Source organism: Rhinolophus ferrumequinum, chromosome 21 (assembly GCF_004115265.2).
Source record: "Rhinolophus ferrumequinum isolate MPI-CBG mRhiFer1 chromosome 21, mRhiFer1_v1.p, whole genome shotgun sequence".
In the NCBI taxonomy this organism is placed as follows: domain Eukaryota; kingdom Metazoa; phylum Chordata; class Mammalia; order Chiroptera; family Rhinolophidae; genus Rhinolophus; species Rhinolophus ferrumequinum.
In genome coordinates this window covers 14,623,528-14,639,653 of record NC_046304.1, presented here as the reverse complement: position 1 = coordinate 14,639,653, position 16,126 = coordinate 14,623,528, and the positions used below count along the sequence as shown (strand labels likewise).

General features: G+C 56.5%; 1 protein-coding gene across 4 annotated transcripts in view; it reads right to left on the bottom strand.

The window, feature by feature from the left end:
* Positions 1-5,389: 5,389 nt before the first annotated feature.
* ATP2A3 (ATPase sarcoplasmic/endoplasmic reticulum Ca2+ transporting 3) overlaps positions 5,390-16,126 on the bottom strand; it is a 33,466-nt gene continuing 22,729 nt past the window's right edge. For 2 of the 4 annotated variants that reach the window (XM_033090292.1, XM_033090294.1), the window contains 7 exons: positions 15,614-15,834; positions 14,484-14,686; positions 13,779-13,864; positions 11,001-11,134; positions 10,007-10,124; positions 9,369-9,486; positions 6,383-6,547 (listed from right to left, as the gene is read on the bottom strand). In XM_033090292.1, the coding sequence (XP_032946183.1) occupies positions 6,528-6,547; positions 9,369-9,486; positions 10,007-10,124; positions 11,001-11,134; positions 13,779-13,864; positions 14,484-14,686; positions 15,614-15,834 (900 nt within the window). In that variant the 3' untranslated portion in view covers positions 6,383-6,527. Of the gene's footprint in view, positions 6,548-9,012; positions 9,091-9,368; positions 9,487-10,006; positions 10,125-11,000; positions 11,135-13,778; positions 13,865-14,483; positions 14,687-15,613; positions 15,835-16,126 lie in introns of all 4 variants that reach the window. The other 2 variants (XM_033090295.1, XM_033090293.1) reach the window with 2 other exon arrangements.

The window sequence follows — 16,126 nt, the reverse complement described above, 5'->3', positions numbered from 1 at the left end:
CTGTGAAATGGGGATGATAATGGAAGTTTCCTTATAGGTAGAGGACCCGGGGAGATATGTCCTGACAACACTGAGGACAGAGAACTTGAGACCACTTTAATGAGCTTGGGGTGCAGCCGCTGTACAACCCTCAACCCCAACCCAGGCTTTGAACGCAGGGGTCCCCAGGATAGGCTCGCTGCTAGCTCCCAGAGCCTTTAGAGCTGGAGGCCTCCCTCAACCCCCTGCCTATTTTTGCAGATGAAGAAACGAGCTCAGAGAGGAGAAGTGAGTTGCCCAAGCTCATCCTGGGATATACTGAAGGCCCCAGCTTTAAGCAGGAAGGCCACCCTGGCCAGCCCTCAACCCAGGCTGGGTCCTCAGGGCTCCCTCTGAAGATGGGAGGTGAGGCTGAACGTCCTCAGAGTCCCAGCTTTGCCCCAGTCCAAGCTGTACCATCCTGTAGGCTGATTGGAGTTTTCTTCCTGGCAGGTCTTTAGCTGGGAAATTGCTCTGGGCAGGGAGCCAGGCCCCCGGCTGGGAACCCCAACTGCCTGTCTGAGCAGAGCTGCTTTCTGGACAGCAAGGGGCCCCCCAGAGGGCAGGTACCCACGGCCCCATCCAGCACCCAAGGCCAGTCCCCCCAGCAAACAGATCAGCCTCATTCCATGCAGAGTTCCTGCCGATCTCAAGCTCAACGGTCTGTCTGACGCCTCCTTCAATGGGGCCAGTAAGAACCACATCCTGGGCTTTTCTAAGGCAAAAATCCAGAGATGCTAGGAGCCAGAGCTGTGGTGGCCACATCCCCTTGGCCCCGCCTTGACCCCAGACAAAAGGGCCTGTCCCCTTCCCAGCTGACCCCATGGAACTTGGAATAGCAGGCCTCGGGACAGGAACTGTGCAGTGGGGAGCGGGGTGGATGCTGGCTCTGCGTCCGAGCCTTCTCTGTGTCCCACTCCACCCACACTTTCCCGACATGCACACCACAGTCAGGAGGTGAGCAGGTGCTAAGTGAGGGCAGGAGAGGGGGACGGGGGAGGCGGGGAGGGAGGGGAGGAAGCCAGGCCGTCATTCTCCAATCTGTGTCTGTCCCCTTCATACATCACCATGACCTCCTGCTTCTCCTCTGCCTCCTAGGAGCCAGGCTTACTGACGGACAGATGGACCAATGGACAGATGGCTTCCCTGGCCTAAATTTAGCAGCACTGTAGAGAATGGAGGGGGTCTGTGAGCATTTTGGAGGCCAGCCCAGGCCTTCAAGGGGGGGTCCTTAAGGGGGTGGGCACAGGCTCCAATGAGCCTTCTTAGCCTCTCAGACAGACTTGCTTGGGGTACACGCATGTGCTCCTGTTACAGCCTCAGCTCAGACCCTGACACTCAGAAAACAGACTGGCAAGGAGAACTGTCTCATTCTGGGTTGTTGTCACATCCAAAGCATGCCCCAAAGGAAAAGAAAGAAACGCAATTACATTTCTCTTCCCCAATTTTTTGCTAATAACTCCACCATAGTTAAGACGTGCACGGGTAGGGTCAGTGTCTCTTTCACCGGTTCTAAGGTGCATCTTTCCATCTGAGCCTGTGCTTTCCTGCCACTGGCCGCAACTCCAGCACCCCAGGGGCAGACACTTGTATTTGTTCTAGGAATTGTGGGGAGCAGGGGTGGCCAGGGTAGGGGTCAGAGTTTACAGGGACACCCAGTGCTTTCACACGCAGCAGGTTTTCTTTAAAACAGCCCTCTGAGGTAAGTACTAGAATCCCCATTTTACAGATAAGGAAACCGAGGTTCTGGCAGTTGAGTGCCTTGCCCAAGGTCACTCTACAAGTAGTTCTCATGTCTGTTGGTGGCTGGGAAGGAGGCTCCCCAAAGTCTGAGAGCTTGGCCCAGAGCCCACCCCAAAGCTCCAGCACTTGAGTTTCGCCAGATCTGCCTTATAAGCCCAAGGGCCGGGTGGCCGGCTTGCATACTGGGCCGGGCCTTGTAGGGAGACAAGGCAGTGCTGCCAAGCTCTCGGCCCCAGGGCAGCCTCCTCTGTCTGGCTAAATTTAGTGCCTCTGTGGAGTGTGGAGGCGGCCTGTGTCCATCCTGGAGGCCAGCCCGGCCCTCAAGGGGGTCAGCACAGACCCTCCAGTGGGTCTCCTTAGCCACTCAGAGTTCCCAGGTTGCAAGGGCCAACCTCTGCCTGCAGAGTTCAGTCCAACACCCCCATACCATCTAGTCCTCCCTCGGTGTCCCAGGGACTCAATGCCTTATAGCCCCTGATACTGGCTGGAGCAGGGCCCAGGGCCAGCGTAACACTGTCTAGGGGAAGCTGGGGAGTAGGCATCCATGGTGTGGGCGCAGCAGGGGTCCCCAGGGTGGGCTCCTCCCCACTGTCCCCATCTTGTCCTGTTTCTCCGGCCTCTTCTGTCCTCCAACGATGAGCCAGGACCAGCTGGAGCCCCTCTTCGAGTATCCCAGGCATCCCAAGCCCCTGGTTCTCCTCCTCCTTTTGGGCTGTTTCTTCTTGGTCCTCAGCTTCTTGCTGCCCCCGGAATGTGGGGACTCCTTGGGCTGGCCTAGGTCCCCACCCCTCAAGCAGTGAGCACCCCTTAGGAGGCTCACGTCTCCCCTCCTCCTGAGGCTGCTGAACCTCTACACCCACATGGCAGCAGCCTGCTCTCCCACCTCCTCTGGCTTTTTTTTTCTTCCTAAATCAAACTGTATTGCGGGATAATTTACATACAATAAAACGTACACTTTTTAGGTAATTGCACGAGCTTTGACAAATGCATGTAACTACAGCCCCCATAAGTCACCCACGTTCCCTCCTGCCCCTCGGCTGTCAAACTTCCTTCAACCTCCGGCCCCTGGTGATCTGCTTTGTTGCTACAGATTTCTTTTGCCTTTTCTGGAACTTCATGGAGGTAGAACCGCACAGTATGCGCTCTCTTTGTCTGAATTCTTTTACTCAGCATCAGGGTTTTCTTCTTTTTTTTTTTCTCTAAGATTTTATTGGGGAAGGGGAACAGGACTTTATTGGGGAACAGTGTGTACTTCCAGGCCTTTTTTTCCAAGTCAAGTTGTTGTCCTTTCAGTCTTAGTTGTGGAGGGTGCCGTTCAGCTTCAAGTTGTTGTCCTTTCAGTCTTAGTTGCGGAGGGCACAGCTCAGCTCCAGGTCCAGTTGCCGTTGCTAGTTGCAGGGGGCACAGCCCACCATCCCCTGCGGGACTTGAGGAATTGAACTGTCAACCTTGTGGTTGAGAGCCCACTGGCCCATGTGGGAATCGAACCGGCAGCCTTTGGAGTTAGGAGCATGGAGCTCTAACCGCCTGAGCCACCGGGCCGGCCCCAGCATCAGGGTTTTAAGCATCATCCATGCTGCTGCATATATGGGCATGGTCCTTTTGATTGCCAAGTATTCTGTTCTATGGATACACCACTGTTTATTCGTCCTTCCCGTTGATGGACATTTGGATTGTTTCCAATTTGGGGCTATGATGAATAGAGCTGCTATGGATACTTGGGTTCAGATCTGTGTGGATGTAGGTCTTCACTTTGTTTTTGATCCTCCATTTCTCCCAATGTGGCCCCAACAGGGTCCCACCTACCTAAGGGGTACTGCGTGGTGGCATGGGGAGTACAAGGTCCTGGCCTCCAGAGTGGGCAGGGGGAGGCCATGGGTGTTTTGGCAGCTGCCACCCCCGAGCCAGTGGGAAATGTGCCGGGGCTTGCCCTGGAATTCCCTCCAGCCCCTGGCGAGCGGTGGTGAGGTGTGAAACCTCTGTTTACCTTGGCCACTCCATCTTGGCCTGTCCGGCTCCATGCTGTGGGTTGGACAAAGCTAGACTCAAGCAGGCCTGGCCGTGAGTCCCAGCGGCTGCTGGGAGCCCCAGAGCCAGCCTGCCTCCTGCACAAGCCCCTCGCGCCCACCTTAGCTCCATGCCCTGTCTGTCCACCATGATGAGGCCAGCCAGATAATCAGATTCTCAGATGATATCGGGCTCTGTCTATAAAATGGAGCCCTAACCCCTGCCTGGCCCATCTCACGGAGCTGGTTGAGGACCCTGGAGATGAAAAGGTTTTTGCAGTCTGAGAGGTCTTGTAGAAAAGAGAATCTTTCTGCCCATCCCTGTCTCCCACTGTGCATTATGCACAGATCCTGACCCCACACCCTAATACAAACTGGGAGCTCCTAAGGATGGGCCCTGTCTCCTCCGGTCACAGCTGGCTTCACGGGTATGTGACCTATTCAGTTGATGGGGCCCTGTGCTTAGAAAGGCCCTGGGTTTGGTTTACTGCTCTGCTGTCACTGTTACCAAATTCTTAAGTTTTGAACAAGCGGTTCCACATCCTCCTTTTGCATTGAGCCCTGCAAATTATGTGGTCAGTCCTGCTCCTAGTCCTATGGACAGGGCCTGCGTCCCCTTCCCCGGGCAGCTGGTTAAAGGGTTAGGTACAGAACCTTCACAAGTGAGTCTTCCCTCCAGAGGGTAGCAAGGGGGTGGGGGGACATGACTAGTCCCTTCCCAGAGCTCCTTCTCCCAGGGGCAGGGCCACCTGGGCGAGTCAGGAGGTAATGTCAAGCAGCCTGGCCAAGGCCCCCTGGACAGTGTGAGCTGAAGGAAGCCTTGGGGAGGTACATTTGGGCTGGGCAAAAAGTGGGCATATTGGGGTTTGAGGAGGGGACAGAAATAGAGCAGGAGAGAAACTTTAGGGAGACATAGGACCCACAAAACAGCCAGGGCTGAGGGGGGTCCCTCTGTGGGTTGCAAGGGGCCCGATATTCAGGCCACGGCATGAAGCCCTCCCAGCCTGTTAACTCAGTGGTGACATGTGAATTGTACTGTGTAAAGGGCTTTGATAGATGCACAAACTGTCAAGTGCTATCCAGGGAGGCACCAGCAGGGGTATGTCATTTCTGTGTGGCTTAGGAAGTCAGTGCCTCTCCAGAGACTGGCTGGTGATGTGGGTGCCCCAGACCTTTGCTCACATTTCCTGGGGTCGGGCCAGGTACAGGTGGTAGACTCCAGGTAGACCTCAGACAGGTAGATGGTGGCCCACTCTCCAGGAACACAGACGCGGGTGGTTCTCCAGTGCCCCAGGCACTCAACCTTTATTTCTCTACCAAACTGCTCGTCAGCAGGTAGGTACAGGGTCCTGCCCCCACCCCCTCCTGCTAAGATCTCCCCTCCCCCAGCAGGAAAGCAGCAGAAAATGTCTGCTGGCACCAGGGGGACCCCACCCAACTCTGCTTCTCTCACAGCCCCTCCAGAAGCCATGAGCCAGAGGGAGCAGGGGTCGGGGAGGGAGCCTCAGAACCAGGAGCCCATGTGTATGCAAGGCAGGCTGAGAGGGCTTTGATTCTGGGGACCAGGGCAGGGCTGTGAGTCTTGAATTACATATAAAATAATCACTTTGTACACTCTGTAGGAAGGGCGAAGACACAGTCATTTACTCACTGCTTTCTTCTACAACTAATTTTTGCCAAAGGGGCAAAAGCTGAGTTAAGAGAACATTTCTGTCCACCGAACACTCTTTTCCTATCATCTTACGTGACCCAAATGGACACGCGTTCCTCCAGCAAGGACAGAGAGAGAGGAAATGCCCTTGTGTACTTAGCCATCCTGGGTGACATCCTCTCAGCTCATGGGTGTATGGGCTTGGGGGCAGAGTAAGGCCAAAGAGTCCAGGGACTCAGAATGACCCAGCCAGGTAGACCTCAGGATGGTTGAACACGGGTTTGGGGTGGTAAGAACCCAAGGATATCTAGGGTTTCAGGCACCAGGCACAGAGGGCAAATCTGGCCCTGCCTGACAGCACGGAGATGGCTTATGTGTCGTTTGCTTAGGACAGAAACTGAGTCTAGGAATAGGCCCAGCAGAGGCAGGCAGGCGGGCTGTCTGTCTCCAGGGAAAAGGGGTCCTTGCCCGGCCCTTTCCCCCACTCCCGTGTCCCTCTCCCTGACCCTTCCAACTCCCTGCACATATAAACAGAAAGAGGCTCAAGCCCTCATGAGCCAACTTTGTGGAAGCAGAGCGGGGAGGGGGGAGAAGGGGGACTGCCCGCCCTTGCTGTGCACAGCTGGGCCCAGATGTCCCCCCTTCCACCCCCAGCTGACCAGGCTCCAGACCAGGCTCTAAGCGAGAGGTCAGAGCTGGCGAGAGCGGTCTCCAGGAGACCTCCGTCCACACAGAGGCGCTGGCTGCCAAGTAAATACCCAGACTCCAGTTAAGCGGAACAGACTCCAGAATGTGCTCATGGGTTTGGGGATATCAGGCTCTGCATCTCTAGATCAGCCTCCAACTCTGGCTTCTGGGCAGGCCCCTCCCAGACCAGAGCTTCAGAGGCGAATTTCCCACGAGAGTCCCAGAGACATGAAGTACAGAGTCCCTAGGCAGGTAGAAGTGGGGACAGAGAACTCGGGACCAGGCCTGAGGGTGGCCATTCCAACCACCGTAGGGCCCAGTGAGCAAGCAGGTGAGCGTGACAGCAGGGTGAGGAGTGGGGCAAATGCTTGGGCACCATCCATCTGAGGTACACACTGGAGATTCCATTCTGCTCCCAGCACTCACTTGCGGTCCTTTTCTTCTGGAAGAAAAACCCGAGAGTATATTATGACGTATGATGACAGCACACACGCAGGCTGGTTCCTTCTGGCCCTTCCATCTTCCATTTCTCCCAGGACAGCCCACTCTCCCGTGACAACACTCAGTCGATCCCCAGCCCCTCTGTATTTCCCGAGCTGCAGCCACAGCCCCACGTATTCAGCTGCAACCTGGACATATTCCCCTGCATGTTCCCTGGGCCCCCCGCACTCCATGATGGGGGTTCCATCAACCCCCCAGCCCACCCCAATGCATAGTCTACCATTGTTTTTAGTTTGAAGAACCACCATCAAGCATCACGAGATCCAGAAACCACGGCCTCCTTGACTCCTCCCCCATCTCACATACCCAAGCCTGCTGATTTCACCGCCTACGTCTGGTGAGCTCATCTCTTTCTCTGCTGCGCCCAGGGCTCTAGGCCTCTCAGCCCTGCCCTCAGCCTCCATCTTACTTTACCATCACCCTCCTGGCGTTACAGTACAAAACCAGCACATCCTCCCCTTTGATGCTCCCCACTGCCCTCAGAATAAAGTGTAAGCCTTCCTCGTATCCTGACCCTCCCAGGTCTGTCCCCACTCAGCTTCTCCAGGATTCCCCTCCTCTCACTCTGCCCAGCTCACGGGCCTCTGCCAGACAGCTGCTCAGCCACACCTGGGAGAGCCAAGAGGTGGGGCAAGCGCATCCCCCAACCCCCTGGGGCTGACCTGGCATCCACAATTCTCCCCAGGACACTTCCCTCATAAATCATGAGGAAGCCACGAGCTTCGGGCCTCAGCAAAACTTCCCTAAAAGGCCACCAGACTGGCTTGGGAACATAACAGGGTCCCTTCTCTCACCCCCGCCCCTTCTGGCTTTAGGAGGCCCAAGGGACTACAGCCGCACAGGGCAGAGCTGTCTGGGCTTCAGCGACAGCGGGGCACCACCCTTTAAAGCCAAACCTCTCTGGGACCATGGTCAACATCTCAGGTTAATGGCGGAAGCGGACATGTTGCCTGGGACCAGTTCCGCAGGGCTGGGACTCTGGCTCCTCCCCTCACCAGCTCACCAGCCTCTCTGACTTCAGTCTCACCCCATTCTGTCTGTCCTCCACGGTCACCCCGTCCCTCCCATGCTTGCACCCTTCGGTGGCTCCCACTGCTCTGAGGATAACGTCCAGGGTCCTTACCTTGGCATTTGAGGCCCTTGCGTCACCTCTGGCTTCACCTCTCTACCCTGCACACCAGATCCTGGACCCACTGGAGATGCCAAGCCATGCTCACCCAGCCCCTGCTCCGAGGCTCCATTCTCCCTTCTCAAACCTCCACTCAAACTCTGCCTCTTCTAGAAACCACGCTCTCCCCCACCCTAGCCCTTCCAACCTGTCCCATCTTGCTAGGGGCCCGCTCCCTCCACCCAGGCCTGGAATCTCCTACTGTCCAGCAGCCAGTGCTTTCCAAGACACAGCCTTTCCCCATTGGAAGAGAAATGTTCTCACTTTCATGTTTTCTTAAGAAAATGTGCTGAACCCTTCAGCAGCTGCGGCCACTTAGGGAAGGCTCTTGAAGAAGACAGAGAAACTGCCGAGCTGGCCAGGTCCCCGGGAAGCCTGGGTCAGTGTGGCCAAGGCTGGCCAGGGGATTTCCTGGTAGGCCACTTCTGCGCTCCAGCCAGAACTGGGGATGCCTTGGGCTCCCGTGTGTGGAGTTGCAGGAAACAGATCCGTTTCCCTATCTTCCCCTCCCCAGGAGTGTCCACAGAGGATGGGCCAGAAAGAATCATGAAGGGGGGCAGAATGCCTTCTCTGGCTCCCCCTAACCCACCCGTGGGCTTCAACAGGCTTTGCTTTGGCTGAGCACCCCCATCATGAGCCCCTCACCCCCACGTGCCAGGTCACCCTCTAGGCAGACGTGTGGTGGGTCAGCTTCTCCAGAGAGAGAGGAGGACAACTTGTTTTGGCCTTTTTAATAAAATATTTGCAGCACCCAGGAGGGCTGGCCAGCGTGGGGGATGGGGCCGATTGATTGCCTTGGCCCCTGTGGAATGACAGGCATGGGATCTATTTATAGCCTGCCAGGCACCTCCCCTGGGACCGGGACACATTCTTGCCAGAGGTGTCTCTCAGGGACCCAGCCGCCCCAGCGCAGGCCTCCGCCATTGCTGGGCCCAACCTAGGCCTCTACAGGAGCCTCAGCACAGGGCTACTGCCTTGGCTCCCACGCCCAGGAACCAGAGTTTCTCCCTGCTTCCTCCCTCTCCTTTCACAAGGAGAATGATGCTGCAGGGTAGAGTCCTGCACTCTCAGGCCCCCCTGACAAAGGCAGGAAATGGACGCCATGCCCCAGGCCGCTCCCCTACACGCTGCCTCCCCCACCCCAACCCCTGCCAGTCTGGCCTCCATTCTGGGTTAAGGCAGACCCAGAACTCCTCAGAAACACAGAACTCCCCCACAAGGTGACACCAGAGGCCAACCCGGTATGGTCTGGGGTCAGCAGCTGCCCACTCCATGCCTGGGAGACCGTACTGAGAACGCCCGGATAAAGACAGGCCAAGTTCAGAGAAGTCAGGGGGCAGGGAAGGGGAGGGCCCAGCGAGCCTGGCTGTGCAGAGTTGGTGGGCGTGAGGTGAGAGAGGCAGAGCAGCTCTGATCAGTGAGCCCAGGGCCCCGACCCTTGCAGACACCTCGGGTCCCAGTCAGCAGCGCCCTTCACGCCCTCCGCTTGGTGACCCAAGAGCACCTCCTCCCATCCAGATGGGGATCCTGACCCAGGCACTGGCCCTTTGCAGCCTGGCAGCAGAGGCAGGAGGGGCGGTGGCCTCCCACTCACCATCTACGTGGTTCCGGGACAGGTATTTGAGGGCCTCATCGAGCAGGATGACAGGCAGAGATATCTGGAGCACCACCACCCACTGGTACCCGCTCAGTGGGGTGACCTGGAAAATGAGCTGGTGGGGGAGGTTTGGTTAAAGAAAGGACTGCCCAGCGCTCCTGCTTCACCCACCCAGGCTACAATGGACTCTTGATGAATGTATCCAAGACACCCCTTGAGGTCCCACCTCTAGAGCTTTGTCCACCCCATTTCCTCTGCCTGAAGTGCCCTCCGCGGCCCTAACGCACAGGACCAAATCCCATCTGTCCTATTGAGAAGTGGGAGGGATTCTGCACCGGGAAAGAACATAGTCTTTCCTCCTGCCCCAGCCTGGAGAGATTCCCCACCTCTTCTGTTCCCCAAGTCTGGGGGCTCCTGCAGGTGGGAACACATCTGGCCTACGGTGCTGCCCACGCCCTAGGCACAGGCTGCATGCAGTGAGTGTATCTGTCCTCCCCTCTCCCAGTCCTGCAGGCCTTCCTGTTGCAAAGGGGCCCAGGAAGGCCCAGCAACCAGCCCTGGGACATCTGGCAGAGCACTTGGACCCTGTCACCCTAGGAGCCGGAGAAGGTGGATGCGGTGGGCAGGTGACTCACAGGCAGCGGTGGCACCAGCAGGATGAGGAAGTGCAGAGCCATGGACATGGCCACAGCCGCCAGCAGCCAGGGATTCAGCCAGGGCGGCATCCGTAGCAGGGACTGGTTCTCCGAGACGCTGCCAAGGGCACAGGGCACTCACCTTGGGCCAGGACACCGACAGGCCCTGCTATAGGCACCCACCCACCCTCCATATGGAGGTGTAGGCGGTGGCCTGAGCCCCAGTATTTCCCTAATTGAACCTAAATGCTGGAGCACTTCTGGGGGCCAGCGCAGCTGGAAGGGGTGTCACTGCTGCCCACTCAGTCCCCAGGGGCCTGTCCTGGGGTCCGAGCTCCATTTTGCTGTCCCTCAGACCTGATCCTGGCCCCTCTATTTCATCAGACCCCAATCTTGGCTCCCTTCTGTCCCCTGGATCTCAATTCTGGCCACACTGACTCAGACCCCAATCCTGGACCCCCCGACCCTCAGACCCCAATCCTGGCTCCCTTCTGTCCCCTGGATCCCAATTCTGGCCACACTGACTCAGACCCCAATCCTGGACCCCCCGACCCTCAGACCCCAATCCTGGACCCCCCGACCCTCAGACCCCAATCCTGGCTCCCTTCTGTCCCCTGGATCCCAATTCTGGCCACACTGACTCAGACCCCAATCCTGGACCCCCCGACCCTCAGACCCCGATCCTGGATCCCCCGACCCTCAGACCCCGATCCTCGACCCCCTGTCCCCCAGACCCCAATCTTGGAACCCCTGACTTTCAGACCCCAATCCTGGGCCCCCTGACCCCCAGACCCCAATCCTGGACCCCCTGACCCCAATCCTGGGCCCCCTGACCCTCAGACCCCGGTCCTGGACCCCCTGACCCTTTTCCCCAATCCTGGACATCTGACTCTCAGACCCCAACGTTGGCCACCTCCGACCCAAATGCTGGGGCCCATGTGACCTTCAGCAACAACCCCTCACCCCCAGCTCCAGGCCCCTCTGCCCAGCCCACCTGTTGAGGGCGTTGCACATTTCAATGGTCACCAGCACAGACAAGGCCATGGTCGTGGGGAAGTGTGACTCGAAAACCTCACAATCAATGTCGGCAAAGAGTGGGTTGTCCTCGGAGCACTTCAGGAAGTTCCTCTGAGGGCACCGTGGTAGGGTCAGGGAGAATAGCGGTCAGAGGAGGGGCCGGTGTGTGGGAAAAGGGAAGCTTCACTCCACCCTTGGCCCACATCTGAGGACCCAATATAAATAGTGAGCAAAGCGCTGCCATGGGCTGGTCTGAGGGAGGGGTGCTCACCCAGGATGGGGGGCAGGTGGCCTGCACTGTGCCAGGGAGAAGGGAAGACCGTTCAGGGGCAGGGGTATGGTAGGGCAGGAGAGCGGCTGGCATTAGGCTGGGGAGGATGGCAGGGAGCCCTGGGATGACGAAGCAGGTCCAGGATATATCCCAAAGGTGCACAGGGGTGGGGGGCAGGCCGAGTACTGGAGGTGCAGGAGTAGGAATGGTGATTAATTGAGACCACTGAAGAAGTAAATGCATATGAAAACCAATAAGCAAAATTATGCTTGAATAGAATTCCCCTTTGGTGGGCAGAAGATGAAGACGACATGTGCCCTATTCACCATTATTAAATTAGATTCCGTTCATGCCTCCTTCCATTTCGGCATTGAAATCGAACTCTGCCAGAACCGTCTTTTGCTTATGACATGAACTAATGAATTGTCAGGCACAGGCTTGCTACACAGCTTCTTCATAAGCAACAAGAAGGTCTCGTGGCTGGCTTGATAAGGAAGTGGCTCTCGTCCCTGCAGCCCCAGGGGGATTTTCTTCCTGCTCCTAAAGCTCACTGCCACGATTTGCTGTGACAAGAGCCCATGCATGAGAACTTCTGTCTTGTTCTCGTCCACATCACAGGATGAGTGTGAACAGGCCTATCTGTTCAACAGCTCCGTTCCCCCATAACACAAATCTGAACTCGGGCGTCTCATCTGAACTCAGAGATCTTTTAAGCTAAGGGTTTGGAAACTGGGGCCAAGGGCTGTGAAAATAACCCTCAAAGACAAACCTGTAAAACAACTGGCTGTCTAACCTTTCTGGTAAATACCTTCATTTTCCTCCACTGCGTACCTGTGGGTAAGACGACTACTCTCAGCCAGAAGGGGCTGTTGGCACGCTCCTCTTCTCTCTCACGCAGGATGAACAATTATAAAAGACTACAGCTTGGCTAGATTTCTTACTTCAACAAAAAGATGGAGACTCTTATTTCAATCAATAGTGGGATTTTCTCCAAAAACCAAGCTCTAGGGTTTGAGACAAGTGCACATGTTTTTAAGTGTTTGGCATTGATCACAGAGCAGAGAAAATGGCCTCAACTTTGAACCGCCTCAGAGGCCAAGAGGACCAGCTGTTCTGGTGGCTGTGCCACTGCTGTCGGGCCCCACTTGCCAGATCTTAATGCTATGCATACAGGCACACACACAGGCAGTGCATACACTTCCCACTTGGGCACGTGCACACTCAGGTCCTTATGCGTGGGCACAGGGAAGCAATCGCAACAGGGTCACATCAAGATGTTTCAATAGATCTGATGCTCTTGCCCTAAATACCCTGCCCAGTTCAGACCTTCTGGGTTTCACGAGTGAGCACCTGCCACACATGCATTATGTCCCAGGGCCTTGGCGATTTGGGATCCGCAGTATAAAGGATGGCAATAGGGACAGGGCTGGCAGAAGGCAGCCACGGGATGATCGGCACAGGCCTGTCTCTACCGTGTGGCTCCCACCGGCACTGAATGAGCAGAGGTGCCTGAGGCTGGCCTGAGCCTTCTGCCAAGGGCTGGAGGCACCAGCCTCTGGGGTGCAAGCTGGGCCCATGCTCTGTGCTGCTGCCAGAGGGAGAGCCCCATGTGCTTGAGGGCTCGCAGGTGCCAGAAAAGCATCCCTGGGCTGCCTCAGCCGAGATGTGAATAATGCTGCAGAACCCTGAAATCACCGCCTCCCCAGGGAGGATGGCCAGCGGTGGTAACTTAGCCCTGAGGGTTGTCGGTCCCGACACTCCCTGGGATGGGGCAGGAAGTCAGGGTCCCTCCTCGGAGCTCCTCTATCTAATGGCAAAGGCAGGAACACTCAGAGGAAGAAAATCCTGCATCTCTGTAGCTCTCAGCTTTAAACAAGAAAACTCCAACTGGCTTTGCCGGAACTGCTGCAAAGCTTCTATTAGGCAGAGACGTGCTGGCTGCTCAAACAGAGGGAGAGCTGACAGACAGTAGCTAAAGGGTCTCCTTGCTTGCTTCCAGAGCTGTGCTGAGCTAAGATGGCCCTGTGGTGGGCACCTGTCAGTCAGATGACTTCAAGAGGTCGGTGGGTCGACGGGGGTGGAGAGAGCCTGGCAAATCCCTGATTTCCTCAGTCTGACACTCTGCCTCAAGTTCCACCATGTAGGACTTCCTATTTCTGAGTCTTCAATGTTTTGGGGGGTTCCCCAGTAAAGATAAGACACTTGTGGGCAGTTATTCCCCTTGGTCCCCTCTAACTAAATGACTGGGAGAGGAAACAGCCTCTTCTCTGGCTCGGGGGCTATGCTGCTCTCTCTACGTTTCCCATGGCTTCTGAGCTTGGCTCCTTAGGTGGTGGATGTCTATATATGTGCATGGGGGTGGGGAGGGATAGCTGTTGGCCAACCGTGGGGTTCTGGACCCCTTACCCCTGGAACTCCAATCACCGGGTATGAGTTTGACTTCAGATATAACCCCAATAGGCTCCCTGGCTGTCGCTTGCTCACCAGCTGGTAGAAGGTGATGTGAGGTCCCTCGGCATCATACAGGAACCACCAGGTGGCGGCAGCCACTGTGGCCAGGCCGACGTACACTGCAGGGAGGGCAGGAGGAAACCAGCTACAGTGGACAACAGCGGTTTTCTGGTATCCATTTCCCCTTCGTAATAATTCCCTGACTTTTTGTCAGGGAGCCACACTCTCCCTCTCTGAATCGTGTGGTTTGCAGGCACCTACCCTCAGTGCCAGTGGTGGGCCCTGACTGGCAAAGAGCATCTGTCACACCCCTGGCCACAGCGATTGGCTAGGAGATAAGCAGGTAACCCAATGTGGGCCAATGAGAACAGGCCTGAAACTTACCATACTACTGAGGAGTAGTATAATAAAAGGCTCTCTTCTGTTGAACTTGGGGTTGTAATGGAGTCAGCAGGAGGGCTGCAGCTGCAACAGCCACCCCGAGACACACCCGCCTGAGAATGGAGCTGAGGCAGAACCAAAATATGCCCGTGATACTACTGCCTGAGGCTCGATCCAGCCACGCCGGAGGCGTGTGCTAGTCTCTTCAGTCAGATGAGCCCACACAGTCTTTTATGGCATAAGCCAGGCTGAGTCATACTGTCTGTAGTTTGCAAGCCTAACTGATGCAGGGTCTCAGGAAACTACTGGAACCCCACGGAGGCCCCCCACGGAGGGCTGGAGCCGCCCCCCACTCACCTCCAATAGCCAGATATCGGAAAAAGAGCCAACCACTGATGAGGGCCTCGCGTGGGTTCCGAGGCAGCTTCTCCATGATGTCCAGGTCTGGGGGGTTGAAGCCCAGGGCCGTGGCAGGTAGGCCATCTGTCACCAGGTTCACCCAGAGCAGCTGCACAGGGATCAGGGCTTCTGGCAGGCCCAGAATGGCCGTGAGGAAGATGCTGGAACCAGAGTCAAAAGCTCCAGCTCCCACAAATGGAGGGTCCAGCTCCTGCTCATATGCCAAACCGGGGAGCCCACCCACTGCCTCCTTAGCAGCCCCACCTTGCTCTGCTAGTTCTGATGTGTGTGCACACAGCTCTGCCTCACCCTCGGCCACCCCTGTCTCCCTCAGTGCCAGCTCTGGAGCCCGGACATATCTGCTCTTCAGGCCTCTCCTGGTTAGGACATAGTCTTGTTTAGGGCACGCACACATGTAGACAGTGCTTACCCAAACATACATATATTTGTTTACAGACGTGAGCAAAAACCTAGCACAGGCCACACAACCCCAGAAACACCTACATACTTGCCCTGATGTACAGAGATGCAGAATTCACATGTATCCAGGCAAACACGTGCTCACCATCCCCCACAGGCGTCTATCACATGCAAATCTAAGTGTGTACACATTACACGCCTCCACAAATCCTCTCTGCTTGTACTCATGCCCACAGCTGTATGAGGGCACACATGCACACGTGTGCGTATGCACACACACTCACATACACACACAGTCTCACTCAGGCACACACACCGTGCACACACAACTGTGTGCACACTACATGGACACACCCGAACACATTACTACCCAAAGGTGGGGCTAGTTCTCCCATCTTGCGCGACTCTAAAATGGGAAGGTTATGGCTGGAGGGATGATAGGGGACTTTTCAGGCACCTCCTTGGGGGCTGGGGTGCCCCAGGGCCTCTGGAGAATGACAAGGTATCCCCGTCCTAGCCCATGTGAGGTGGGACCCTAGAAGGCCCCAACCAGGGCAGGTCATGCGTCCCTCCATCCCTGCAGCCCCATCCCAGGAACAGGCATTTCCCTGGTCTCAGGGACGCAGAGCTAGTCCAGAGAGCTGGGAGGACAGAAGGCAGGGCCTCACCAGACAACTTCGCCGACGTTGGAGGAGATGAGGTAGCGGATGAATTGCTTCATGTTGCTGTAGATGGCCCGGCCCTCCTCCACCGCAGCCACAATGGAGGCAAAGTTGTCATCTGACAGTACCATCTCTGCCGCTGACTTTGCCACGGCTGTGCCGGAGCCCATGGCGATGCCGATCTCTGCTTTCTTCAGGGCCGGGGCATCATTCACCCCGTCTCCAGTCTGGAGGCCAGGTTAGGTGGGTTCACACCTGAGAAACATCCCTTCCACCTCCCCAACTCCCCTCAACCCAGCCGATCCCCAGGCTTAGGGATGTCCCCACGGAAAAAGACAGCTGGACAGAGCAAATAGTGAGGTCGTGAGCTTAGACACTGGGGTAGGGATGAGGCCAAAGGGAAGGCAAGGAGTCCAAACAAGGACAAAGTCGGGGAAAAGATCATCAGGTCTCCTCTAAGGTCAGAGGAGATGGCGAGGTGGCGAGGGGCAGGAGGTGGGTCAGTGATGAGGGTGGGGA